Genomic DNA, 26,990 nt, shown 5'->3' on the forward strand with positions numbered 1-26,990 from the left:
CTGTAAACACGTACATACAATTACTATGTTCCCATAATAATAATTATTAAATTATTTTTAAATTTAAAAAGGAATGAAAAATAGGCAAAGAAAACTGAGTTCTTATCTATAGACATCAACTTTCTATTTTCTTTAAGGGAAACCTAGGGCAAGAATGAAAAGAAACAGTTTAAAAGTAAGGGAGAGAACTCACATTTTTCCTAATCACAATATTGTGTCAGGTCTGATTGTGATGATTTATATATAGGAAATCATTTCATCGACCCCATATCCATTGAGGAAAACAATGCTAACACCATTTTAAAGATGAGAAAGACTCAGAGAGGTCAAATAACTTCTCAGAATTATAAAACTAACACAGGGCAGACTGGAACTCAGTCCTTCCTGCCTCTGAGGAAGAAGTTATGAGTGTATGTCCAATTGTAAGTGTCTGTGTTTTTACTGGAGTAATTCTTGTGCCCTCCAAGATAGTCCACTTCCTGTAAGCAGAGACCTCATCTTACCTCATTAATGGCACCCAGCAAATGCCGAGTAATTATCTTGAAACAATAGCCTGCGTCCGTGAAGGAATGTGAAGTAATACTCTTCTGTCGTGTTGAAAATAAGTCTCATGAGATAAATGGTTAAAGCTCAATCAAAACAATGACTAGCTCAAAAGACTACTGAAACAGGGAAGGCTTTCCACATTTTCAAGAGAGCATCTTTTCATTTTATTAACACAGTGATATCCCATCCAATTACAGATGGTTGGCCTTGGGAAGTTATCAACTAACAGTTCCAGGAAACCCTCCAAAGTGGGTAATTGCTTGCTTGGAGCGGCATCATGGCTGTACGTTAATTTAACCACTGGGGATATTGTGTTTGTAAGAGAACTTGGAAAGCACACCTCTCTGTAGGAGAAATAATTATTTTGATAGAGAAACAAAATGCAGAGAAGAAAGTCATTGTTTGGTCCTACGGATCCTTTCCTCCTGAGCACGTACCCTCAGAACACGGCCCAGTAACACCATCTCCACCACAAATTGCTCAGTCTCCACACGAAAGGACAAGGCGGGCAGCTGCAGCCCTGCCAGACCATCTCGAATTAAAACGAAGTGGATTGCCAACAGTGGGAATGCAGCCAACAGGAAAAAGAATAGGAAAAAAAGGCTTTCAGGAAATCAATACCTGTTATCTGAGCTGAATCCACCGTCAATGAAAAGAAAAGGCAAAATGAATGGTCTGAAAGATTCTCAGGCTGGGACTCACGTCTGATGGTAAATTTAAAAACAAGGCAAGGACACCATTTTATCATTTTATCTGGCTTTATTTAGCATCTAGAGGAAATGCAGGCAAAGAAGAGAACGGAAGTGAGAAGAATTAGGTTTCAGATTAATATGGAAAAAAGAATATATAAAGTTATAATTAATCAAATTAATATTGAGTCAAAAGTAAAAGATAAGATCAAACACATTTAGATTCAAAAGAATGTATTTATTGAAGTGAAATACAATGCTAAATAACCATAAATTTAAAAGTACATTTTTTAAAGAAAAGCAACTTTATCCATCAGTCCTTTTCATAATATGTAGGACACTCTCAGGAACAGTGATTCCCCAGCAATCAATACAAGAGTAAGTCGTGATTAGCTCATAAGGAACCAAACCCTACACCAGAGCAGGTTCCTAGCGAACAATGGGGCCACAAGCTGGAACTCTGAAGAAGCCTCAGAATTATCCAGAGAAACAGAAGGGAACAGGAGGGAGGATGGGCTCTCTGCTCTGATGTCAACTAGGATCTGTTGGAAAATACAGCAGAGTTGTCTCAGCACATAAGAATGATGAACTAATGAAGGAGGAAGGAAAGTGGGAAGTGGAAAAAAGAGCTGAAGAAGGGATGGCCGCACAGCACTGGCTTGTTTACACGGTGTTACCTTACTCCCTGTTAAGGAAAAATGACCCAAGAAAGGGAGTAATAAATAAGGACTCAGACACATGGTGTGTGATCCTGAGAGGTTTAGGGCTACGTGCTTTCATATTATGCTCCACCTTGGCTATCCATTTCTTTCTTTCTCAAGTTATAACCTATGCAGGATGGCACACTGCAAAGGTCTGATGAACACTCCCCTGTGGCTGAAGCTCCCACAAAGCAGATAGTACATTTATTAACACATTCTGTGCAACATGTAGCTCATGTCCACAGAGAGATGTTGGATACAAGCTCTCATTAAAGAAGACTACAATTAATCATTTTGAATTTCCAAGAACTTTTTCTTTCCATTGGGCCATATAAAGTATTCCAAGATTATTAATAGGAGGACTATGCTATTGGGAGACAGACTCGGGGAGCACCAGTTGTGTCTGAAATGTTTTATTGCCTACAGTGAAAAGATGTGAAGCAAATGTGACAGAATACTTAAGATTTTACAAAGTTCAGTGTCCAGTGTTCAGCAAGTTATTATCCTATTTCATTCTTTAAATATTTCATACGGAAAAAGACTATGGGACCTTATTTACAGCATTTATTAATTTTTGTGGAGAACGACTTATGATATGCATCAAAACATATAATTACCTTTTGACTCAGAAATCTTCTAAGAATCTATCAGAAAGAAATAAAAAAAGAGATGGACGGCGCCTGTGGCTCAAGGAGTAGGGTGCCGGTCCCTATGCTGGAGGGGGTTCAAACCCAGCCCTGGCCAAAAAAAAACACACAAAAAAAAAAAGAAAGAAAAAAAGAGAAAGAGAAATCTATGGAGTGCTGTGACCGAAGATGCAAGCATGTCTGGCTATTTACAATAGCAAATTAAGAGAAACCATCTAAGTGCCAGTATGAAAAGATAGTAAAATGAAAAATTTTATATTCACTCAAAACGTTAAAAGATTCTGTACACATTAAAAACCAGCTGGATGTAGTAGCTCACCTTAAGATACAAGCACTCTGGGAGGTTAAGGTGTGACGATCGAATGAGCTCAGAAGTTGAGACAAGCCGAAGGAACAGCGAGATCCTGTCTCTATTAAAAATAGAAAAATTAGCCAAGCATGTGGCAGGCAACTATAGTCCCAGTTGTTTGGGGGGCTGAGGCAGGAGGATCGCTTCAGCCCAGGAGTTTGAGGTTGCTGTGAGCTAGGCTGATGCCATGGCACTCTGGCCTGGGCTACAGAACAAAAGTGTGTCTCAAAAAAAAGTAAAAATCATGGACTAGAAGAATAGAAAAGTAGAAGGATCACAACTTAGTATAAGTGGAAAAATGAGCTATCAAGTCATATGGAAATTATAAATTACAGGGCATAACATCTACACCTATAAAACAACAGTGAATGCAAAAGCTGGCCCTCTAGTTCGTTTTATTGTGCCAATGTCAGTTTTTGCTTTAATAATGTATTACCATTATGTAAGATGTTGCCCTTGGGTGATAAGTGCAAGTAAACTCTCTGTACTATTTTTGCAACTTCTTGTAAGTCTATAATTATTTCAAAATAAAAAGTTAGCAAAAAAAAAAAAAAAAACTGAAGGGAACTGTACCCAATATACAAGATATTTGGCTTTTGGGTGGTGCCTGTAGCTCAAAGGAGTAGGGCGCCGGATCCATATGCTGGAGGTGGCGGGTTCAAACCCAGCCCCGGCCAAAAACTGCAAAAAATTAAAAAAAAAAAAAAAAAGATATTTGGCTTTCATGTATTTACCTAATTTAAATTTAAAGTAGTACTACTTTTATAGTAGGGGGAAAGACATAAACCTATGTTTTTTTTTTATTTATTTACTTTTTATTGCTTGGGATTCATTGAGGGTACAAAGAATTAGGTTACACTGATTGCGATTGTTAGGTAAAGTCCCTCTTGTAATTGTGTCCCGCCCCCAAGAGTCTACTTTTTTTTTTTTTAATTTCCTTTTTTTTTTTAATAATTTGTATTAATTGGTTCAGGTTCAGGTTTATTGATGGTACAAAGAATCAGGTTACACTGTTTGCTTTTGTTAGGCAAAGTCTCTCTTACAGTTGTGTCCTGCCCCCAAGAGGTGTGCCAGACACCTTAATCCCCCATTCTCCTTCCCTCCCCCTCATTTCCCCACCCCCCACCTTGAATTGATTTGAGTTTTTCTCTGATATGGGCATGTATCAGATCATCTGCTGGCTTCATATTTGAATTGAGTACCTTGGGATTGAGGATAAAGGACTTAGGAAGCCATAAACCTACATTTTAATCATAATTATTTCTATATAAAAAGTTAAAATTAAAAATAAATGTAAGCATCAAAACTGCCATTATGTTTTATAAAGCCTCCCTTCTTTTCAGTAAATCACACCATATCTTTCATAGCAACAGAACAAACAAACAAACCTTACTTGGCCAGGTGCTATGGCTCACACCTGTAATCCCAGCACTCCGGGAGGCCGAGATGGGAGATCACTTGAGCTCAGGAGTTTGAGACCACCCTGAGCAAGAGCAAGACCCTGTCTCTTCTGAAAATAGAAAAATTAGCCAGAGATTATGGCCGGCACCTGTAGTCCCAGCAGCTCAGGAAGCTAAGGCAGGAGGATCGCTTTAACCCAGGAGTTTGAGGTTGCTGTGAGCTATGATGCCAAACCTGGGGCAACAGAGTGAGACTCTGTCTCAAAAAAAAACCTAACACACAGACACACACAAAACACAAATGTATCCACAAATATAAATTCAACTGGACTTAACTGACACTCTTGGACAGAAAATGACAAGCAAAACATGAAATTTTAGTTATGCCTTTTTCCCAGCCTTATTGTCAAAACAATCTGAGAATAATATTGCAAACTGCATCTTTGCTACATCTTTCTCAAATGCCCCACTATCTACACACCACATTCATAAAGGAAACATTTTCCCTTAACATCTCAGGAATTTGAAACTTGAATATAATACATCCCATTCAATTATCCAAGAGCTCATTATCTGTCTGGTGCTAACCAAGCCCTTTATTCCCCTTCGTTCTCTCTTTTGTTACTGGTCTCTTACTTGACTTCTTGCTTGTTATTCTCTCTAGTAGAAAACAAGAGGCTGCACAAAGGGATAAAATTTAAATTAGTTGATTTTTTTAACTCTGTTAAAGGATTCACTGGTTAGAACACGGCAGTTGTGCACCAAAATGGGAGGTTGTGTGCTATACTTATTCATACCTCAGCAAACGAGGCAATTCTGAGTAGAGTTGATTGTAAAAAACACTGGATTTTATTTATCCATATTTTCAGAAAATAATAATTAGATAGTCCATATACTGTGATTACTCTTCCTTTATTGACCAGGAAAATGAAGGCCATTTTATTATAAGCAAAAACACCATTTTCTTCCATGATGTATGACATTGTTTTTCAAAGTTAATACTCTGTCTGGACTCTTACCCAGCACGTGGAAGAGTGCCTAGCTCATAGATGTCATCCAATAAATGTTTAATGAATGAAGAAGACAAAGACAAAACAAAAGCAATCTAAAAAAAATTAAAACACACTTTCATGTAGCATTCTAATAAACGTACAGGTGTACCTGTGCGCGCATGTGCGTGTGTGTGCGTGCGTGTGTGTGTGTGTGTGTGTGGCTTGTTTTTAAATCTGCCACACTGGTGTTATGAGGAAAAATGAGATTAATTGGAGAGGAAATATGACACAATGAGAAGATGATACTATGTACACTCTAAAGCCTGCTTCTTAACCCTACATCTGCCATCTGTATACCAGGTGAATGCTGGAAAGTTACTTAGCTTTGAGTTCTTCTTCGAGAAAGTACGCTTTTAAGAAGTTAAAAAACTACAGCAAAAGATATTTGTATTACTACAATAGTATGTTTTGTACCCTACAATGCTTTAATACACACTTATAAACACATATAAGTACACATACACATTCCACATACATACACACAACTGCACATAGAATGAAATCTTCTAGGATTTAAGAGATGATGATTGAAGAGTAGTACTATCTCCAGCAAGCATAGTTCTTGAAACAACTAAATATTTAATAAAAAGAAAAATCTTCCTTATTAAAGATATTTTTGCTAATGATAAAAATTGGAAATTAATCCTTTTGTAAATTAAGTAAACCAAAACAAAAGAAAATTTCATCAAATTAGGTCTACAAAACGTGCACTGACCAATTATGTTTCAGACAACTCTTGAAGTATTTGCATAAAATAAAGTATTTTTCAAAATAAAGTTTAGAACCACAAAGGCAAAAGATCTTCAAACACTTTGATGCCTTGATAGATTCATGAATCATTCATTATAATTTATAATAATAAATAGACATGTAGGAGATCTTAAATTGTCAGAATATAATAATAAAAAATAATAAAATCTCTTATACTTTCCTAAAATTCAAGCTTTTAACAGATTGAGACAAGCTTTCACTCTTAGTAACATATTAACATTTTATTATAATTTGTGATAACATAACTGTAGTCTAAAAGAAAATAATTTTTATGTTACCTGGTTGCTATCACTTTTAAGCTGTGATTTTTGTTTAGCATATTTAATTAAAAACTACAATCTGATACCTGATATCAGTCCATCTCTTGAATCTGAAATCCTTGGAATCTGATATATGCCACAGAGTCAACTTTTCCAGTTCCTACTCATATGATAGTCAGTCCTGCATATCCATCAGATCCATGTAAATGCATTCAACCAACCTCAGAATAAAATATTAGAGAAAAAATAATAATATAAAAATAAAAGATAATATAAATTTTTAAATACACTATAGCAACTATTTATATAGTACTTACATTGTATTAGGTGTTATACAGAAGATGTACATAGGTTGTATGCTTAAACTATACTATTTAATCCAATATACTTGAGCAGCTACAGATTTTGGCATGTAAGTGGAATCCTGGGACCAATCAATCCTCCACAGATACCAAGGGATGTCTCTGCTTGGTCTCTTCCACGTAAATGAGGTACTTCCCTAACTGCAGGATGCATGTCTTTTTCTTGATGAATGAAAATCCACAGATTGCAAAATTTCCTCTACCATAGATTAAAAATCATTGAATGCAGGCCTGGCGCAGTGGCTCACGCCTGTAATCCTAGCACTCTGGGAGGTCAAAGTAGGTGGATTGCCTAAGCTCAGGAGCCTGAGCCAAAGAAAGACCCCATCTCTAAAAATAGCTGGGCGTTATGGTGGCCACCTGTAGTCCCAGCTACTAGGAAGGCTGAGGCAAGAGAATCGCTGGAGCCCAAAAGTTTGAGGTTCCCGTGAGCTATGACACCACAGCACTCTACCAAGGCTCACAAAGTGAGACTCTGTCTCAAAGAAAAAAGAAAAAATCATTGAATGAGCTAAAGAGGTAAGAAAGCCAACTGCTTCAAAATAAAGCTTAGAACCACAAAGACAAAAGAACTTCAAACTCTTTGATGCCTACATAGAAAATTCACGGGTTATTTTGAGTTCAGATTAAATAGATGATTCAGATAATATCTACCAGGAATTTATATAGAAACGCAGACTTAGTAGATGGATTCAGAAAGTTAATCTGCATGTAATGAAGTTTTAAATCAGTTCAACTGATATAAAGAAGGCTCTGGGAATTCCACCGTGGTGGCGATAACCAATGTGATTTAGACCTGACCCAGGCACTCCTGTTATTACATGGTGATTTATTATATCACTCGTAAGATAAAAGTATCAATGGCATATGAGCTTATATAGCGATGTGTGGTGACAAAATCCTTAGAGACACTGGAAAGAGATGAAATCAAAAACACGTGTTCAGGCTGCTTCTGGGAAAACAGTGAAGACTTGCATTTCTCTAAGATGGAAGGAGAGTGGAAGACACCCAGAAACCACAGCACAAGTAAAGAGAAGGGAAGGAAAAAAAATCCCTGGTTAAATTTTGTTTAGAGTTCCACATTGCTCCTATTTCTGTCCCACTCTTTCTGGGTCCTGTCATCTAGACAGTCATATAACAACCAGACATTAGTTAGAAAGTAGAGTTACAATTCATAACTGAAATTAGGCTCTGCTGAAATGTGATCCAACTGGGTCGAAAAGATTAAGCCCACCACTGGTGACTGTGGACAAGCCGTTTGTCACTTACGCATTCATGCTCGCAGTTACAAAAATGCATTACACCTTATTTCGTACAGTTTGGGGGAAGATTCAAAGAGATAATGCATACACTGTGCTTAGTATAAAGCTCGAGGAGTGGTTTTGTTATAATTACTACTATTGTGATCACTATTGAAAGATGGTATATTGGCGGCGCCTGTGGCTCAGTGAGTAGGGCGCCGGCCCCATATGCCGAGGGTGACGGGTTCAGGCCCAGCCCTGGCCAAACTGCAACAAAAAAATAGCCGGGCGTTGTGGCAGGTGCCTGTGGTCCCAGCTGCTCGGGAGGCTGAGGCAAGAGAATCGCGTAAGCCCAGGAGTTAGAGGTTGCTGTGAGCCATGTGGTGCCACGGCACTCTACCCGAGGGCGGTACAGTGAGACTCTGTCTCTACAAAAAAAAAAAAAAAAAGAAAGATGGTATATTGGGTTTAAAGAAAAGAATGGCTCGTTCTCAAGCTAAAGAATGATCACATATGTATTTCCCTCTCACGTAAATATCCCAGATCCTATTTTTGGTCACCCCATAAAGTCAAACATTTAGCATTTTTATATCATTTGTTTTCCGGTGTTTGTCAATATCCATGAACTAAGTAGCACAGGCCAGAGAAATGACTTGGAGTCTTTGTATAGGATTCCAAAGATGGAGATATTCTCATTAGAACTAAGAGAGCTGGACGCAATGATTCCTAAGAAACAGATCTCTGCGTTTATCGTTTGCCAGGTACTCAGGTTTGGCCACCTGAGTATCTTTTTTTTGCATGTGCAAAGGAAACTGGGAAGAATGTGAGGGGCAAAGAAAGAAAGAAAATAAATGTATGAATATATATATATGAATGCATTGAAAAGTAAATAAAATCAACACATTTTATAATTGCAAACATACAATGAATCCTCGTATTTTCTTTTACTGAAATGTTGGAGAAAAGAAAAATTTTCAAGTATTCATAATTAGGTAAGTTAATCAGGCTATTAATCATCAGGCTCTTGTAAAAATAACATTAAAACATCCCGCGAGCAATGAATAATGGGGTCATTACAGGTTTTGCGTCAGCCAGAAAACCAACAGAGCATTTTTAAGGGGGAGATTAATATTGCTTACTACATTCCAGAAAACATGTCTAAAGAAGTTTCCAACTAATTTAAGGCTCCTCCCACTTTTGTCATTGTTGTACACAATTTCATTTAAAAGTTTATTTTTAAAAGAGCATCTATCATTCCATATCTAAAATGTTTTTAGATATAGATGCACATTTTCAAACTCTCCTATACCACTATGTTTAAAAAGTAAATTACTTTAAATGGTATCAGTGTTGAACAAGTAAAAAAAGAGAGAAAATTAATTGAAGTTATTATTATTATTACAGAAGCAATATGATATATTTAGGAGCACAGATGCTACCTTCAGACTGCCTGGGTTAAAATTCTAGATCTGGCATTTAAACTTTGTAAGTTTAAGCACACTTATTGGGAAACTATATCTCTATTTCCATATCTATTAAATGGGAATAAAAATAGTTTCTATCTCATAGAGTTGTTATGAAATACTGAGTAAATTAAAACATTTAGCCTTGTACCTGGCTCATAGCACAGATACAATGGACGTCCACTGTTTTCACTGAAACTATTTATGTACATTAGCCCACTTAACCATTCTCACAGCCCTACACAGTTACTATTTCCTTCTCGATCATTAAGAATAGGCTGGATTATGCTATGCAGTAACGACTGCAAGATCTCAGTAGCACGCAAAAGGAAAGGCTCGTTTCTTGTTCATGCCACTCCGCTGTGGACCCAGATGCAGTCCCCAAAGCATTATCATCTGTGCATTTTTGCTCAGCAATCCAAACTGCTTCTATTTCACATGTGCTCCCACAAGAGCTATGGCAGATGAGAGAGGACGAAGGAATGGAGCTCTACCAATTAATTGTTTCACCCTGCAGCGACAAGCCTTACTCCTAATATTACAATAATAACCAAAGCTAACCACAAACGTGGGGAAGAACAATTCTCCTGACTCCTCTGCAGCTGAGAAGAACAGAGGAGAGGGAAGTGGGCAGAGAGAATGTTAATGAGCACCAGGGTCTGTGTTTCCTTATTCCCCTGGTTTATAATTATTTGGGGCAAGGTACTCTTAAAGGAATAGAGACAAGACTCTTAAGCCACAAATCGGTTTGTTTTCTCTACTATCTGATCCCCATTTTTTTCCTCTTACCAACCAAAATTAGAGTAACAGTGACAAATTTTATTTGAATTTAAGGAGGGAGTGTTGGGAGGATAGCACAGCCAAGGCATGTGTGGTTCAGAAGCATACTTAGCTTGCCATTGAGAATCAATGAAAGTCTGAAAATAAGAAAAAGAATGGGGAGAGAAAACAAAGTGAGATTAATGCAAAAGTAGACTTTTCTAAGCTCCCCAGCATTTATTAGCTTAAAGTTATTTAGCAGATGGTCAGTAATACGGATTTTATGTCCTTTTAGCTGCTATAATTTTTCATCATTTTATCTTACTAAATGTCTTTTACAAATATCTCTATTGATCAGGTCTAAAGCAGACTGAGGATTCTCTTTATTCTTCTTCCTCTGTTTCTTCCTTCCGCCCCTTCCTCTTCCTCTCCTAGCTTCTCCTCCAATTTTCCTTCTTCTTTTTCATCTTCCCAAATTTCTGTTACTTAACAGATGCACTTCCTTAAGAGAGACATCTTGAAAGACCATACTTGGAAAGTGTCATTATTCTAACACGAAAACCTTGAAGAAGTTATTCCTTTTGTCCAGAGTCAGATGTTAAAGCCATACAAACTTTAGTTGGTTTTCTTCTACTTAGGGTAATGAATGTTCTAAAACAGTAAAGTCTGATAGTTAAACTCTATCCCTCTCTAACTCAGTATTTGAAAGAGCTTCTGCCTTTTGTTATTCTAATATTTCCAACAGGGCCTCTTTCAAACTCAAAACTGTTAAAACTTCCATTTTCCTCCAACTTATAAGAATAGCACCTCTTCTTTCTATACTGTCTCTTACCAAATAAGGCCACAAAACTGGAGAAAGCAAATATAATTAATATACTTGATAGAATGTGTTCCCTATTCACATAGTTTAGGTAAAGGATTTGAGTTTCACATTCACATATACTACTTAGACTGTAATTTAGAGAGGTTATTAGATTCATATATGTAATTGCAAAGATTCATTAGCCTCCCACACATTTCTTTTGCAAATGTCACACCACAATGAAAGCAAAGCTCTCCCTCCTGGAGTTGCTGCTTGTTGCTTATGAAAGTAAAAGCTCTTTTTAAAAAAGAGCAAATAACTTCTACCACTGGATTTTTTTTTTTTTCTTAACTAATGGTATGTAGTATGAACAAAGGAAAAGTAAGCCTCCTTCCAGGAGGTGCCAAGAGTTTGGATTTTTCCCCAATACCTGGTGGTTGATCAGTCACAGCCGATTGAATTTCCATTGTTCATTGATTGTGCTATTTGCCAGGCAATTCATCCTTGCTTATGTAATTGCAGCATTCCAGTAGTTCATTCTGTTCTGTCCTGAAGGTTCAGCAGCATGATAGGCTGAGAAAATCAGATACCGCACAGCACCAAGCTGCTGACCTTCAGAATATAAAATAAGGCCCATCCTTTAGAGGAGTCTTTCTTGATGAGGTTATTTTGAGGGACCTTATTTCTAACAGGCGATTTTTCATGCCAAACACATAGCTTCTTAAAATATTTCTCTACTGATAAAATAACGATCGTTTTAAAATTTAAGCATATCTGTACTGTGTACAATCCTATGAATAAATTGATTCAATTTTCAGTTTGTCCAAAGAGAACAAATGTTTGATCTTCAGATAAAACTCTCACCTTCAAACCAAAATTAAATATAACTTTAAAAAATCTGATAAATATGCAGAAAACTTCACAGAATCTTAATAATAATAATAATGACTGAATCCCTCAGTTTAATGTGGCTAAGTATCTATTTGTTTGACAAAGAACCAAGTTCCATAGGAGGATTAAATTACTTTCTGGTGACATAAAATCCACATTATATTTTTCTAATTTCTTTTCCTTTCAAACTATTTCAAACTCATAGAAAAGTTGTAATTACAAGATAAAGTATTTTCCCTCTGATTATTGGGAAATAATTACTGACATAATACACAATAACCGCAGAAATAATTTAATATGTAAATAAGAACATTCTTCTAGAGAACCACATTGTTACCATCAAATTCAGAAAATTAACTCTGACACATTACTATCATCTAATCCTCAAACTCCTTTCTGGTTCCTTCCCTATCCCCCAAATGAAGTCAATTACAGCAAAAGTATCCAATTGAGCATTCCCAATTACATTCAGTTCACATCTGAACTTTGTTTAAACAAAAACAAACTAAAATTGGACTGCCACAATTCCTTAAAAAGAGATCCATTTATGACCCAGAGAATCAACCACCAGGTACAATGGAAAGTGAATTGTCTCATCCTTCAGGCAGTGGGAGCTGTATTTTGACTTCAGGCTAGGCTGTAGGATGTCTAACAGGAACAAATAACCAAAATGATCCACGCTAGCCTTCCAGAATTAAAGAAATTATTAAGATTTCTTACTGCTTCACCTGTAATTGCAGTTCTCCACTACACTCTCTCTTACTAGAGACTTTGTTATCTCCAAAGTCTACAAAATAAAGAAAATACTAAACTGTGTGGAGGGTAATTTTTTGCAAGTTCCTAAAACATTTGTATGTAATTGGGAATTATTTATTCAGGATCTCAGCGATTACAGCACTAGAAATGTATTTTATAGGAGCATTCACTACAATCCAAAGTCCCTTTCATTGTCCTTAAATACTGTTCCTATTACTGTATGTGTAAAATATAATATGGGGTGGCTTACACCAGTGTGAATGCGAGTAAGTAATACGATGCATATTTTGGGCTTTTGATAAGCCTGTGGACTCTGAGGGGAGTTTATATTCATGAACAACAAACAGAAAAGCTTGTAACAAAGAAGGAGGATCCCTCAGGCCTCTGGTAGCCAAAGGGCATCAGAATCCAGGACTACACATATCCCAGCTCCATCTAGGAGAAAACAATTTGTTATAACAATCCCTCCTTATTTTGCTTAATAATTTTGCTTAAGGACTTAACTGCCAACATCTCATTTCCCCAAATCCCAGCTTCGAAGAATGCAAGCTAAGTTCCTTCACACCAAATTGTGTCTGTTCCCACTTACCACCTTCCAAAGACATCATCCAGTAACGAAACTAGTCAAACCTATGGATCCTGTTCTTTAACTATCAGTTTTAAAACTTAGATGTCAGCTCTGCCCTCAATCTTGGGGATGTAAAAACAAACCAAAACATAAAAAAAAACAAAGGACATTCACCCTGCCCTTGAGGTTGGCTTTGCAGAAAGTTGCTGAGCAGGAATATGTGCAATTAGGTATCCAATATAGTAACAGGCTCAAGTAGAAAACAGCTCCTGAATGAAGTTTCAGACTGGCCTCCGACCTCTACTTCTCTCCCAACTCAGCTCTGCCAACCACAATTCTCAGTAAGATTGGCGCTGCTAAAACAAATACAGAGTCAAAGTTTTATTTCTTATTCACTTTGATCATCAAGGCTGTTATAAAACAGGTGTGGCTGCATGATTCCAAGATTACAAAGATGAAGAAGTCAGATACACAGTCATCAAATGTCGATACTTTATAAGGTGCTGAATTTGTAAAAATACAATGACTCTTTCACAAAAATTCTCATTAACAACAACATTTTGTGCACAATTATAGATAATTTAGGCAAGCAAATAGAGATTGCTGAGGAAAAGCCACTTAATAGAAAGGAAATCTCCATGTCTCAGGTATCAGTTTGCTGGATCCATTGACTCTCACTTTGACGGCAGCCTCCTGGGCCTTTGCTGACCCCTATTAACCCTCTTAAATCACTCCAATCTGTCCTTTCTCCTTCATTGTCACTGTCACTGCCTCAGGTCTGGTTCTCACTGTTTTTGATTTAGAATATTCTTAAGTGAATTATCTGCACAGTAGTTTTATGGGTAGAGGTGGCCACCGAAAATAATTTTAGTCTCATATTTTATGATAGATATTTGTGCACAGAGCTTTGAAAAAGGCAGAGGAAATCATACATTCATAACAGAGGCAATAATCTCTGTGTTTTGATTAGAGGAATGCTAGGTGTATTTCCTATTCCTAAAATAACTGCAGCACAAGAGAACAAAGATAATTCTTCTTCTTCTTCTTCTAACATGTATCAGGTCTACTGTATACAAGACATAGTCTTAATTCTTTATTCAGTTAATCCTCAAACTATTTCCATCTTTGCACTTGAGGACAGGAAGGCACAGAGAGATGAAGTAACTTGTCTGTGATCACACAGTCAGTAACCAAGAGGCCCAACTCAAACCCAGGGAGTCTGGCTCCAGAGTCCATGTTCAGAATCTCTGTGACTCTCAGAAATCAGGGGTTATGTTTTACTCACTCTTGTATCCATAATGCCAGGTTCACTGTCTAGTGCATAAAAGAGGAGCAGTCAAATAATTTTGGGGAAAAATTTGAAATGGAGGTGCAAGGTGGTCCAGTTCTAAAGGGAACACCATGTTCTGTCTGTGGACACTTAAGAGAGGACAGGGCAGGTGAGGACACAGGGGAGGCTCTTGCCAATGCCACACCACGTTCCATTCATGCTCTTAGCCTACAGGCATTGGTCAAATGCAAACCTGACCATGTCCATTCCCTTCACCTCATTGCTCGGAAATATTTTCCAAACTTTTACAGGAAACATCCCTAATAGCTGGCAGATGGGCGCAACCTTACCCTTAGGGGTTAGGCACACAGGAGCCACGTGGTGAGTTTCTCATGAACTGTGGGCCTCACCTTCAATCCTAGCAAGTTTGGCACTTACTCTACAGTGTATCTCTGTTATAAAATAGTGCTTATAACTACTTCCAAGAGGAAAACTTTATTGCTACCATTGTGACTGCTAAGGCCACTTGGCCTATCTGCATTCTTTCTGGGATTTCAGCTTCATACACACAACAGGCCAATGGAGCTGGTCCAGCAGGGGGCCACACTTGGCCCATTCCATAAATCCCCCCAAAAAACGAGCTCCTGTCTCCCCATTCCCTTTCCTCACCTCTCCAGCCAATAAAATTAGCTGCAACCACAAATCCCCATCCTATTTCTAGCTGTTTTCCACCTACTGAACTTTGTTGAAGCTGTTTCTCGACCCTCTTCCTCCTGGCAGTGTGTGGATACTTGGTGATACTTTCCTCATCTGATATACCACTTGCTTTGTGTTCCTGGTATCCCTCCTAAAAGGAGCTGTCCCTGACCTCAGGCCCTTGTTTTAGCTCCCTCCCCAGGGCCACCCAGAGCCCTGCCGACCAGGTAAACCTCTAGTTTACGGGGAACTGATGTCACACTAAGTAACCGGGCCCCCCAATAGGAGAGGGCAAGAGAGCTAACTATGAAATCAAAATTAAACACAAATTGAAAAGTGTGAGCACATCTCCCATATCAATCTTCTTTTGTGAGAGAAAACTTTCATATTCCAGGTCCAGGGACGTCCCGGAGCCCAAGAATGCGTGAGGAGGGACCGGGCTGGCGGAGGGTCACTCACCAGCTAGCGAAAGGCGGGTGTCTGTTCTCTAGCGTTTTGGTCCAGGGCTTGTACCAGGTGATCTGCTCGGCGGCTTTGCCCCAGAACCGCTCCGGGTCGGCCATCGAGGCCGCGAAGTGGGTCCTGTAGTCGGCGCCGCTGCCCGAGGTCAGCGCCCGGCAGCCCCGGTCCCCGAGACCGCCCCACTGGCCCGGGGCCGCGTAAGCCCTGCGGGCCGCGCCGGCTCCCCGGGCCGGGGAGGACCCAGGTAGGGGACCCCCAAGGCTCCCAGCACTGGTGACTTTGCGACATTGCAGCCAAGACGGTTTCATCGCCGCCGGCTGCCCCGCACAGGCTGCGGCGCCCCCAATCCCGAGTGCGCAAGGTAAGCGGAGACTGGGGTGCTTATGGCTTTCCGAGGCTCCAGGGGCTAGCCAAGCGGGAGGCAGGCGGGGGCCAGTTACCAAGTAACCCGGAGCCCAGAAAGTTTGGAAGTCACAACAGAGTTGCCAGGAAAAACCGACCTGGACTCACTGGAGAAACAGGCTGGAGTGGGGGCCCCAGCGCCGGGGGTGTCACCCTGCGGGAGGTGATTCTGCCTCTGCAAGAAATCTAAACCCCACATGCATTTCCACGGCCAAGAAACTGCAGAACGTGCTCCAGATTCTGACACACAAGTACTCTTAAAACAAGGCCCAAGGACTCAACTCACTCCCAGTTTTCAGACAAGCGTGTGTGGCTTTCTTGGTTTGAATCTTTGGGGAAGGCACTGGTGGAGGCAGATCGCTTTTGGTCAACAGCGGAAACCAGCGGTCCTGGGCATTGCCACAAAAAACCTGTACTGTTATTGCTGTTTATTTATTTGTTTATTTAATTCAGTCCCTGGTTATTAAAATCACAAGCGGCTGCATGGTAAAGATTGCTCCAGGATTTCCTGACAGCTGAAGGGTGGGCGGAGAGGAAGGAGGTTGTGCCAGCCAAACTGGGAAGGCTTCTTGGGGTGATTGACAGGCAGGAGGGAAGGTAACCAACTGGGATGAAAATTCACCTGCTGACTGGACACCCACAGAATCTGGAGGCAGAGAACAGAAAGGACTTGTTGCATCCCCTCCCTTCTAATTTGCCTCTGTAGACTTTCTGTGACCGTCAGTTTCAATTGAGAGAACAAAGCAGGAAGAGCTAAGTAAAGATGAAATGAATCAAAAGGGGAGCTGAGAAAAGTAAAGATGAAATGAATCAAAAGGGGAGCTGAGAAAATTAAAAGAGAAAAGAGTAGTATAAATTACTCTTGGGGTTTAACATTCTTCAAGCCCTTCTGTTTTTCACGCTTTAGTGAAATTCAGATGCAAACTTTTGCTTTAATATTATGCCAAACACATTCAGTCTTGGTGTGACAGTATTTGCAGTTTTAAATGTAAAGATTTGTATTCTCAAATCTGAGGTGAGAAATAGTGGAGGGCCCCTGGCCTGGTAAAGATCATAACTTGAGAAGCTGTAAACAAATGATACTGCAGGAAAAGATTAATGTGGAGATAAAGCTAAAATAGAAATAAATCTAATGTAGAAAAAAATGTTCTTAATCACCTTTAACTGAGAAACAAGGTGGTAGACTTTTCTGACACCTGAAATCTACTTTATACTTTCCAAAAGTGCCAAATCACATGGTACCTCATGGCAAAAGACACTGTCACCACTTGAATCCAGACACTTAATCTCTTGTTACCCTCCAGACCTAAACAGTTAGCGATTGTCACTTGGAATGTATTCACAGAGTTAGGCACTTAAAAGGTACTGTGATTTTCATAAAGGTATTAAGAAGTTTTTACAAATGGAGCCAACTTAGAGACAGGTTAATCTGCCCAAGGCCATGAAGCTACCAACTAAAACAGCCAGTACTCAAACCTTGTTGATGCTCAGAGCTTCAGAGCCAAGCTGACTTGAATTTCAGATGTGTCAGGACACTGATTACTTCCAGCTCAAGGTGGGGGACTACGGTCAGTTCACTCCAGTCCTGTCACTGACCCAGCATACTATACAAATAAGACCTTTTTATCTCTGTGCCATGGGTTGAATATGGTAGGGAATCTGATTTTGAAGTCTTTAATTTTCACACTGAGCTTATCATCTTATTTAAAATAAAACATTTCAAATGACTTCCAGTGAAACACAACGAATTGAATATTGATATCCATTCTTCTCCTTTAAGAAACCCCACTACAGAACAATCAAAGAGGGTGATGGTAAAAACCTACAAAGACAAAGAGAAAGAAAGAAGAAACCAAGGAGACAGGGGAAGGACGATGGCTCCATGTGTGCCCAGAAGGCTTTTCCTCAGTGGTCCTTGGTCTCAGGGATTGGAAGAATGAACCCACAGACCATGAATTGTGGTAAGACAGGATTTTATCAGAAAGGAATACAGAAGAAGTAAAAAGCACCAGAGTATCTGGCAGGGGGAAAGACCAAGTGCGGAGTCTCTACCTGAGCTCTTTATCTAGGGGCAGCAGGTCTTGAGAATTACACTTGGCCAGGACTTGGCAGATGGAAACACTGGAAACTAACAGTTGTCAATGTTAGTGAGTGTTATTGACAAACGGAATGAATGCAGTTTCTCCAGTTCAGGGGAAAAGGTCAGGACATTCCTTTTATGAAGTTGTCCAGGCCTAGGAAAACTGGGGTCCGTCTAGCCTTCGATGGGGGAACGCTGTATCACATGGTATAGGACTTAAAAGAGGAGAGTGAGGTCAGCCTAATTCTGACCTCTTCCTGTGCAGGATAAAATGGATTTCTTTCTTAGAAAGCTGAAATATCTCAGGATTGGGAAACCCTGGGTTCTTCTGAAGGTTCAAAATAAGGATTAGGGCTTAAAAATAAAAAACATGATTAAAAGAATGTATGATTCCAAGTTAGATGTCCCCTTCCTTGCCAGATAAAAACACTTTCTCTGGACCCTTCTCTGCATGATCTTGTCATTTTTTACATAATTAGATAAAATAGATGTTTATGTTAAACTCCATGTTGTGTCAAGGAGAGGGTATGAGTGTGAAGGCACAGTCTGGGCTGGAGGCAGAGTCACGTACAAGCGCAACAAGACAGAACAGTAGAACTAGAAAATTTTATTAGAGCCAGCCAGGTGGGAGGTGTAAAACAGTGTCAGCCCTTGGCCCTTTACACAAAGACACAAAAGTCCTGTTGATCGTGTTAATTCATCACTGAGCTTAATGTCATTACTTACTGAGGCAGCGGTTCTCAACCTGTGGGTCGCGATCCCTGTGGACTGCATTAAAGGTTTGTGGCATTAGGAAGGTTGAGAACCACTATACGGAGGCCTACTGGGAATCTTAGTATTGCTACTTGTTAGGTGGGAACATTAGAAAGTTAACTGAGTGTTCCCCACTGCAATTTCTGCTTTTGTACTCTGAGGCTAATAATCTTACTTCACAGGGTTGTCGCAAGGTTTGAATAAGTGTAAATTGCTTAGTGCCAGAGCAGTAGCAAGCCAAGTTAATAAAGGAAATCAGCCAAGCCTGTGAATAGACAACCAACCCCCCAAAACCTCCATTAATAAGTAGAACATCCACCTCTCCCCCAAAAAAATCTATTTTAAGTAGGATGTAAGTCTAGTACTATTTTTAAAAATTCCATTATATTTTTAATGAATTGGAGGGATACATTAATCACACTCTTTTCAATGTTTAAGCCTTCTAAAGCACCAGCACGATAGTTATTTCATAGTATGTCAATGTGCTATTCAAACTGACTTTTTTTTTCTGAAAGCAACTCACTCTGTTGCCCAGGATAGAGTGCCATGGCCTTAGCCCAGTTCACAGCAACCTCAAATTCCTGGGCTCAAGCAATCCTCCTGCCTCAGCCACCAGAGTAGCTAGGACTACCAGTGCCCACCATAATGCCCTGCTATTTTTTTCTTATTTTTAGGGGAGACAGAGTCTCCCTCTTACTCAGGCTGGTGTAGAATTACTGAGCTCAAGTGATCCCCTGGCCTCGGCCATTCAGAGTGCTAGGAATACAGGCGTGAACTATCATGCTTGGCCTAAACTGACATTTTAAACAAGTGAAGCAAAGATTCCCTGATGAGATTATCAAAATGAAGCTTTCTGGTAAGTGGAAAGCAAAATGATGGCGAGGGTGCACAGATAGGAGACCAGAGGAAATACAAAGTTGTGAAAAGCTGTGCGAATGCATGATGGAAGGGGAAGGACCTGGAGTTGGAATACTTAGTGCCTAAGGAAAAGGTGGTGGCAAATAGAAGAGCAGAGTGGAATAATAATTAAAAGAGAGAAAAGATCCAGGACTCAATAACTCAGTGTTTCTTACTTTTAAAATTCTTGCCTGAGAGGATCATCATTAATACAGTCTTACCTTTTTACCAGAGACAAGGAGAAGAAGAGCTATTAGACAGCACGCAATTTTATAATAATTATAGATCACCCTGTAATGTATTCTGCTGATCACTCAGTTCGTATTTTCACATAAACTTGTTACAAGCTAAATATTTAACTATAAGTATACATGGAAGTGTTTGCATAAAGCATTTCATCTCTGCCACAGATATAAGTTGGAGTTTGATCCGAGGAAATACTGCACATTTGTTCTGATTTTGCAAAGGGTGTCTGGAAAATGTACTGATTTTCGAGCCTTAAAACCTAGTTTTAAACTTCCAAAATGAAATTGTACGTAGTAATAATATTATAATTCCTATTTTGAATGTTTCTTCTTTTCCCCAAATAGTATTCGCAATAAAGACATAGAGAAAAAATCAAATGAAAGAATTATTTTAGAACAAATAACAATCCAGTAGATAGGAAGATGCTGCCTGTTTATTTTCACAGCCAAATAAAATAAGACCTGAGATTCATCCACCAACCTTATTTTTATTTCTGAAAAAAAAGTTAAAGTTATTTTTAGTTAAGAAAGTACTAAGTTGCCTATATTTGACTTTAATGTTGAAGAAAAAACCTAGATAAATATCTCCAATCTTTTTCAAGTTCTTGTTTTCTTTCCTCGTTCTCTTGTTTTCTTGTTCTTATTTTCTTTTTTGTTGTTCCCCCTCTGTATAGCAATTTACCATTGAGAAAAAATATCTCATCAATGTAGTTGTGACAAAAATTTTGATAAAAATTACTGATATTTTACCTAAATCATCAAATCCTTAAGAGGTTATTTTAATTCTTCTGCAGAGATAATTCCTAAAAAATTATGCTACTTCTATCCTACATTCCTGAAGTAAAACCACTGTATGGTACTCATATATTTATAATAATACTTTAAGTATATAAGAAATAATTTCATCATGGTGATAAATGATGAAAAGGAAAAGAAATAGCCTTTATGATAACATGTTTTTGAAAGTGTAGTTGATTGCCTAACATTAACTTAAGTTGCCAAATTTTATGTCTGTGTGTGTGCCTTGTGGGCGGGATGAGTGGGCATGAAACTAGAAAATAAAATGTAAGGCCAATTTATCAAAACAAAAGCTGCTCTTATATAACAAGAAGGTGGGCAGTAATTTCTAAGATTTGAAGACAATGCAAAGATTTCAACTGAAGTACTGTTTTCAAACTGAAGAATAAAAAGAAAGAAGGAAGGAAGGTGGGAGGGAGGGAGGGAAGGAAAGGAAGAAAGAAAGAGAAGTTAGAGCATGAAACCAGAAGTCTCATTTATTAATTGGAAGCACTGTGGAAAGAACACTAAAATATGAATATATGTTGAGTATCGGGATGGTTTTAATATACTCTGGCCAATATTTAGCTGGGCAGCATCTCTCATATCTAGTATAGCCACACCTACCAACTTACTACTATACCACATCTGGGTCACCATATGGCCCATGATGAAAACGAAAAGTACAGCCTTCAATTGTAATGTGAAGGCAGTAGATGAGCTAATACAAGGGGTAAAGTAGGGTAATGAGAGAGCGCGGAGGAGGGAGGAGAGGGGTGGACGTGGGTCGTGGTGTCTGGCACACCTCTTAGGGGTGGGACACAATTATAGGAGGGACTTTACCTGACAAATGCAATCAGTGTAACCTAATTCTTTGTACCATCCATGAATCCCAAACTATAAAAAAAAGTACAGCCTTCATATTAATCTGAAATTTTAAAAATACATTGATTTTTGTTAACACATTTCTCTAACCCTTATTCTGAATGATGTCCCATGTAGATGACTCTTAGGGTAAATATACATTCTGCCTGTTGGTACAATTTTCTACTTGCTCTTAGAGTTCCGCAGCTAAATATTTACCATTTACTGAAGATACGTCTTTTATTAATAGATGTTTATAAATTTTATCAAAAGATCTAGAGCAGTGGTTCTCAACCTTCCTAAAGCTGCCATGTATTTTCATTGTTAAAAAGGGGTTGCGACCCACAGGTTGAGAACCGCTGATCTAGAGTCTATTCAGAATTTCAGATGTTTTGTTTAAAAAATGTTTTAGCTGGGCGGCGCCTGTGGCTCAGTCGGTAAGGCGCCGGCCCCATATACCGAGGGTGATGGTTCAAACCCGGCCCCGGCTGAACTGCAACCAAAAAAAAAAAAATAGCCGGGCGTTGTGGCGGGCGCCTGTCGTCGCAGCTACTCGGGAGGCTGAGGCAAGAGAATCGCTTAAGCCCAGGAGTTGGAGGTTGCTGTGAGCTGTGTGAGGCCACGGCACTCTACCGAGGGCCATAAAGTGAGACTCTGTCTCTACAAAAAAAAATAAAAAAAAAAAAATGTGTTAGCTAACATCCCTTTGTTACTTGCTCCCACTTGCATTTTTTTAAATACAGATACTTCTAAACCTTGGTGTGAAGGAAGTTGATACATATGTGTGTGCATACACTTACAATTATGTAAATATAAAGTTTGTCTACAGCATTTTACAGTTTACTTCCATTGAAACTGATACCAGCCTATCATAAACTAATTCATCACATTGGAAAGAGCAAGAACTGTTTTTTAATCTTTGTCATTGCTGTATTGTTGTTTTATAGCTATAAACTTCAAATACCATTATGGGCCTCTGCCAGACTATTCCAGCTACTGGGATCTCTTCCTCACATCTCTAATCCAACAGAAGTTTTTTGATAGATGATTGTCACAGTTACCTCTTCAAAACTAACTGTAAAGGTGTGTGCTTTTGTGTATAAATGACTAAATTCTACTTCTGTAATATCTCTAAATTTGCAGTGTCATCACTTCTCCACTGAGGTTATATAATAACTTGCTAACCCAACTCCTTGTCTGCAAGCTTACTTACTTATTATTTACTTACCTCTCCAAGTTTTTACTGAGTACAAGTATTAGCTGAGTGCTTTCCTTTATGTTCAGCAGAATTCCAGAAACACAAAGACTTATTTTTGAATGACTATGAATCCATCTTTGTTGTTGGGCACCATATTTTGCCATGTATAATGCAGCCCCGTGTATGATGTGCACCCACATTTTTGGCCCGAACTTTCAGGAAAAAAGAAATCTTTCATTTTAATTTTTTAAAGAAAGGTGGAAATGGCCATACCACAATGGTGACCCTTTCTTTTGCAAGAGTCAGGAGGCACAGGACTGGCTGTTGTGAGAAGCTGGGAGTGAGCCCAGGAGGCTGGTGAGAGTGGCCAGGATAACCTGAGTGCCCAACCTCCCCCAACTGTCCCCTCCTGTCTCCCCCATATCCCCACATCCTCTCATTTCCTATCCCCCCCCCATGATCATTGACGGAAACATGGCCACGGCTGCTGCTCTGAGAACTTCAGCATGATTATCTTCTGGGAAGATGGTGTGAGGAGCTGGAGCCTACCTTGCACGTCTTTGGCTCCTGGCTGTGGATCACTGGCTGTGTGGGACGGCCATGTTCTGAGGCCCCCAGGAAAGCACACTGAGGAGCTGGCTATCCCTGAAGCAATCCCAGTGAAGTACTCTGCATTTACATTTCTGTTTAGTGACCAGACTGTGACCTCCACGAACCATCCAGAACTTGGACATGTAGTAAGACCAGAAGGAATGACATCGGCCTTTCCCAAAGGTACAAGAAATAACTGTATCCCATTACCAAAATGTCGGGGTATTGTCAAGTAGCCATTTATGATGTCTTCATCCGCATTTTCGTGTACACTCCATTTTCCTACATTCACACACGTTTGCTCAACATGTACCCAGCTTCCCACAATTCCCTGGAAGTCCTACTCCTTCCAATCTCCACAACTCCTGCTGGCTGCAGTGCCTTCTTCACTTGGCAATGTGTCAAACTCCCCCTTAAGGATTTAGTTCAAATATCTTCTCCTGGATTCATTCCTTGATCTTATTAAGCAAAATGAGCATGTGCTTTTCTCTGCCCTAGTCATGTTTTTGTTACAGCATTTATTACACTGATACAATTACTCTTTTACCTATCTATCTCCGAAGGCTGTGAGCTCCTACAGGCTAGATTGTAAAATATTAGGTTTAATCTCAGTGTTCCCAGACCTTACACAGACTCAGCAATTAGGAAGCAGTTGAATAAATGACCCAATTAGTAGTGTACTGAATGTGTATGTGTTTGTACAAGGATGGTGCCACTTAAAAGAAAATTACAGAACATAAAAGTTTCAGAAAACTGGCCTGATCTGTGCCAACCCAGATTGTATTTTATTCAATTTGTTTTCTGCTGAAGTTCGAATTCACCTTCATGTCCTGTCATAAGTTTTTTTTTAAGTAAATACTTCATGTTTGTTTTTCCCAAAGAATAACCAAAAGTTATATCTTCATAGGTAATACCTGTAAATTTTAGGAGGCCCTGCCTAACATATTTTAGAAAATGTCTATGTTTACATCCAAATTTCTATATGAATTAAGAAAGAACAATATCATCTCAGGGCATTTAAGGTTTAACTGTTGAACTTAGAGAGTTAATACAAACTCAGTGTGCTGTGTTACAGCTAACGGCATTTATTAAACTGAATCTGCAGTAACTGCATAAATGTGAAAGGTTACTATCCTAAAAGGGTTGGTAAGAGTACCTAACAGGCTAAATTATGAGCAGTGGTAATCTGAAAGGGGTTTGTGTCATCGTCTCATGGGACAAAATCCCTAGCATCATAACACATAATGCTGAAATCCCAAAAGATCAAAATTCCTTATCTAAAGTCCTTAAAATCATAACCCCAAAAGATTAATATCCAGAATGTTCACATCCTAAAATCCAAATCCTAGAGAATGGATTAGTGCACTTTTGGTTGTGCTGGAGAGTTGCATCCCATTAGTTGCATTGTTAGGCAGAACTGTTCCCCCCTTATTGTCTTCATTTGTATTTGTTGGGAAATTCAGATGAGTGGATTTGCCAGGCAATGCAGACACAATGAAAGCGTCAGTTTAAAAACGCATCGATTGTCTGCGTTGCCATTCCTCCTAACGGAAGAAATGTTAGGAGCTTTTAATGAATTAATGCTACATTTGCCAGAAGCAGCCAGGGATATTATTAATTGGGTCAAAAATCATTATGTGCCTGGCATGATTAGCAGACGTTATGCAATAATGCTGCTGTTTAATCCCGGCATTATTTCTGCAAAATCTGTGATCTCTATGTGAGTACATGGGGAATGAATCCCCCAGGGCTCAAAACAACATATAACCATGGCACAGAAGATGGAAATATTTTGTAAGGAATGCTCATGTCTGTGTATGTAGAATCATAGAAGAATGTCAGAAAGAGCAATACCACACAAAAAATGAATGTAAACATATTTTCCAAGAAGAGCTATGCCCTACAAGAAAAAAAAAATGCAGCTCGTCATGATGAAAGAGTTCAAATAGTTAATGACCGTGGATGTGTGGACTACCTCTGTGTAACTGCCCATAGTCTATCCTGTAATACAGTTTTTTATATTGATGAATTTCTTTTCTTTTGGGGGCTTATCCCACTATTTTAAATTCTCGGTATTATTTTTTTACAATGTTTAATGTATTTCATCTTTACATCATTTCCAACAAATTGAGTAAAGACTCTTTAGAGTTCTAATTTGTTTCATGCATTTTTTGCAAACTTAATTCCATGAAAGTGCATTATTACAATGCTGACTGTGAGTGTAAGCATCACCTGTATACATCAAACATTAAAAATTCCTCAGTGACTCAATAGTGAAGAGATGCCCTCTTTGTACATCTACATTCGGGAAAGATAAAATTTCCAATATCTTGGCTCTTGGGGATGATTCCTTATGTTATAGTGACTCATCCCAGTTTTTGTGGGAATCAGGTTTGCAGCGTAGTTTAGGCCAGGCATTTCTGGAAGGCAAGTTCCTCAAACCCCGCAAGGCTAGCAGTTGCCTGGTGGTCTACCCGGATGTCTGGCACCCAGCAGGCTCAGGTTCTAGGAGTTATGAGGACCACAGTCCAAGACCCCATGCCCCCTTTTTCCTGGTGGCTGAGAACAGAATGACTCACAACCAAAGATTACTATTGCCTGCGTCCTGCCCAGGCATGGGTAGAAATCACTGAAGCGCATTAGGAAAGTTTACCACCAATTTTTAAAGTGTAAGTTGTCATCACCAAGTTGTCTGCATGATTTGCCCTTCCTTTGTTCCTCCTGTGATTGCTAATGATTTGAGGCACCTTGCTTTGAATAACTCGATTTAAGTTTAGCATTGTACTGTCAACTTGATTAATGACTTTTGATTGAATAAAGAGATCTATGGCAGAATGGCTCAGGGCTGCACTTGACGCCTGCACTTGAGATACTGTGGCATGCGCCTCTCACAGGCTCCCATGGACTATTTCACCTGAGATAACTGAGTCTGAGTTTTCTCTCACGTCAACTGCCCTCGGTGCAGATGCTGGCAAAGGTTGTGGGGACTCGGGCCCCCACAGGTTTTTGACAGATCTCATCAAAAGACTTCAATTGTCTGTCACAGTATTTCAGATGACCAAAGGTAATAAACAGGATGCACCCAGTTAATTACCAACCATAGTGATATGTGTCTACGCATTTTGCTTTTCTGACCTATTTCTTTGTGATTGCAGTTTGTCTTCTCATAACTCTCATACCTGCGTGACTGTCATTAATATAACTGAATGTTTGTCTTTGCAAAAAAAGTTTTATTTTGCCTGTATTATTGTGTAAAGTAGCCTACAAAGTATTTGTGTAGTGTGTTTATATGTTTCTCAAATAAATACCCATTGAAAATGTAAACACACATATTTTAAAGAATTTTTAAAAATATTTTTCCAGAATTACATTTTCCAGATTTTGATCTTTCGAGATTTCAATGTTTAGGATTATGACATCCAGGATTGTTATCTTCCAGAATTATGATCAGCTCCTATCTGAAAGGTATAAAAACTGAAGCTTACTATTGTAAATGAG

General features: G+C 39.0%; 1 protein-coding gene across 8 annotated transcripts in view; it reads right to left on the reverse strand.

Moving 5' to 3' along the window:
• The window catches only part of ACSS3 (acyl-CoA synthetase short chain family member 3), a 262,694-nt gene that overhangs the window by 157,187 nt on the left and 78,517 nt on the right, over window positions 1-26,990 (reverse strand). The window contains exon 1 of one of the 8 annotated variants that reach the window (XM_053585741.1): window positions 15,683-16,140. The exons of the other annotated variants lie outside the window; for them this stretch is intronic. Within the exon in view, the coding sequence (XP_053441716.1) occupies window positions 15,683-15,993 (311 nt within the window). The 5' untranslated portion in view covers window positions 15,994-16,140. Of the gene's footprint in view, window positions 1-15,682; window positions 16,141-26,990 lie in introns of those variants that run through there. 8 annotated transcript variants of the gene reach the window in all.

The sequence above is a fragment of the Nycticebus coucang genome, chromosome 3 (assembly GCF_027406575.1).
Source record: "Nycticebus coucang isolate mNycCou1 chromosome 3, mNycCou1.pri, whole genome shotgun sequence".
NCBI lineage: Eukaryota > Metazoa > Chordata > Mammalia > Primates > Lorisidae > Nycticebus > Nycticebus coucang.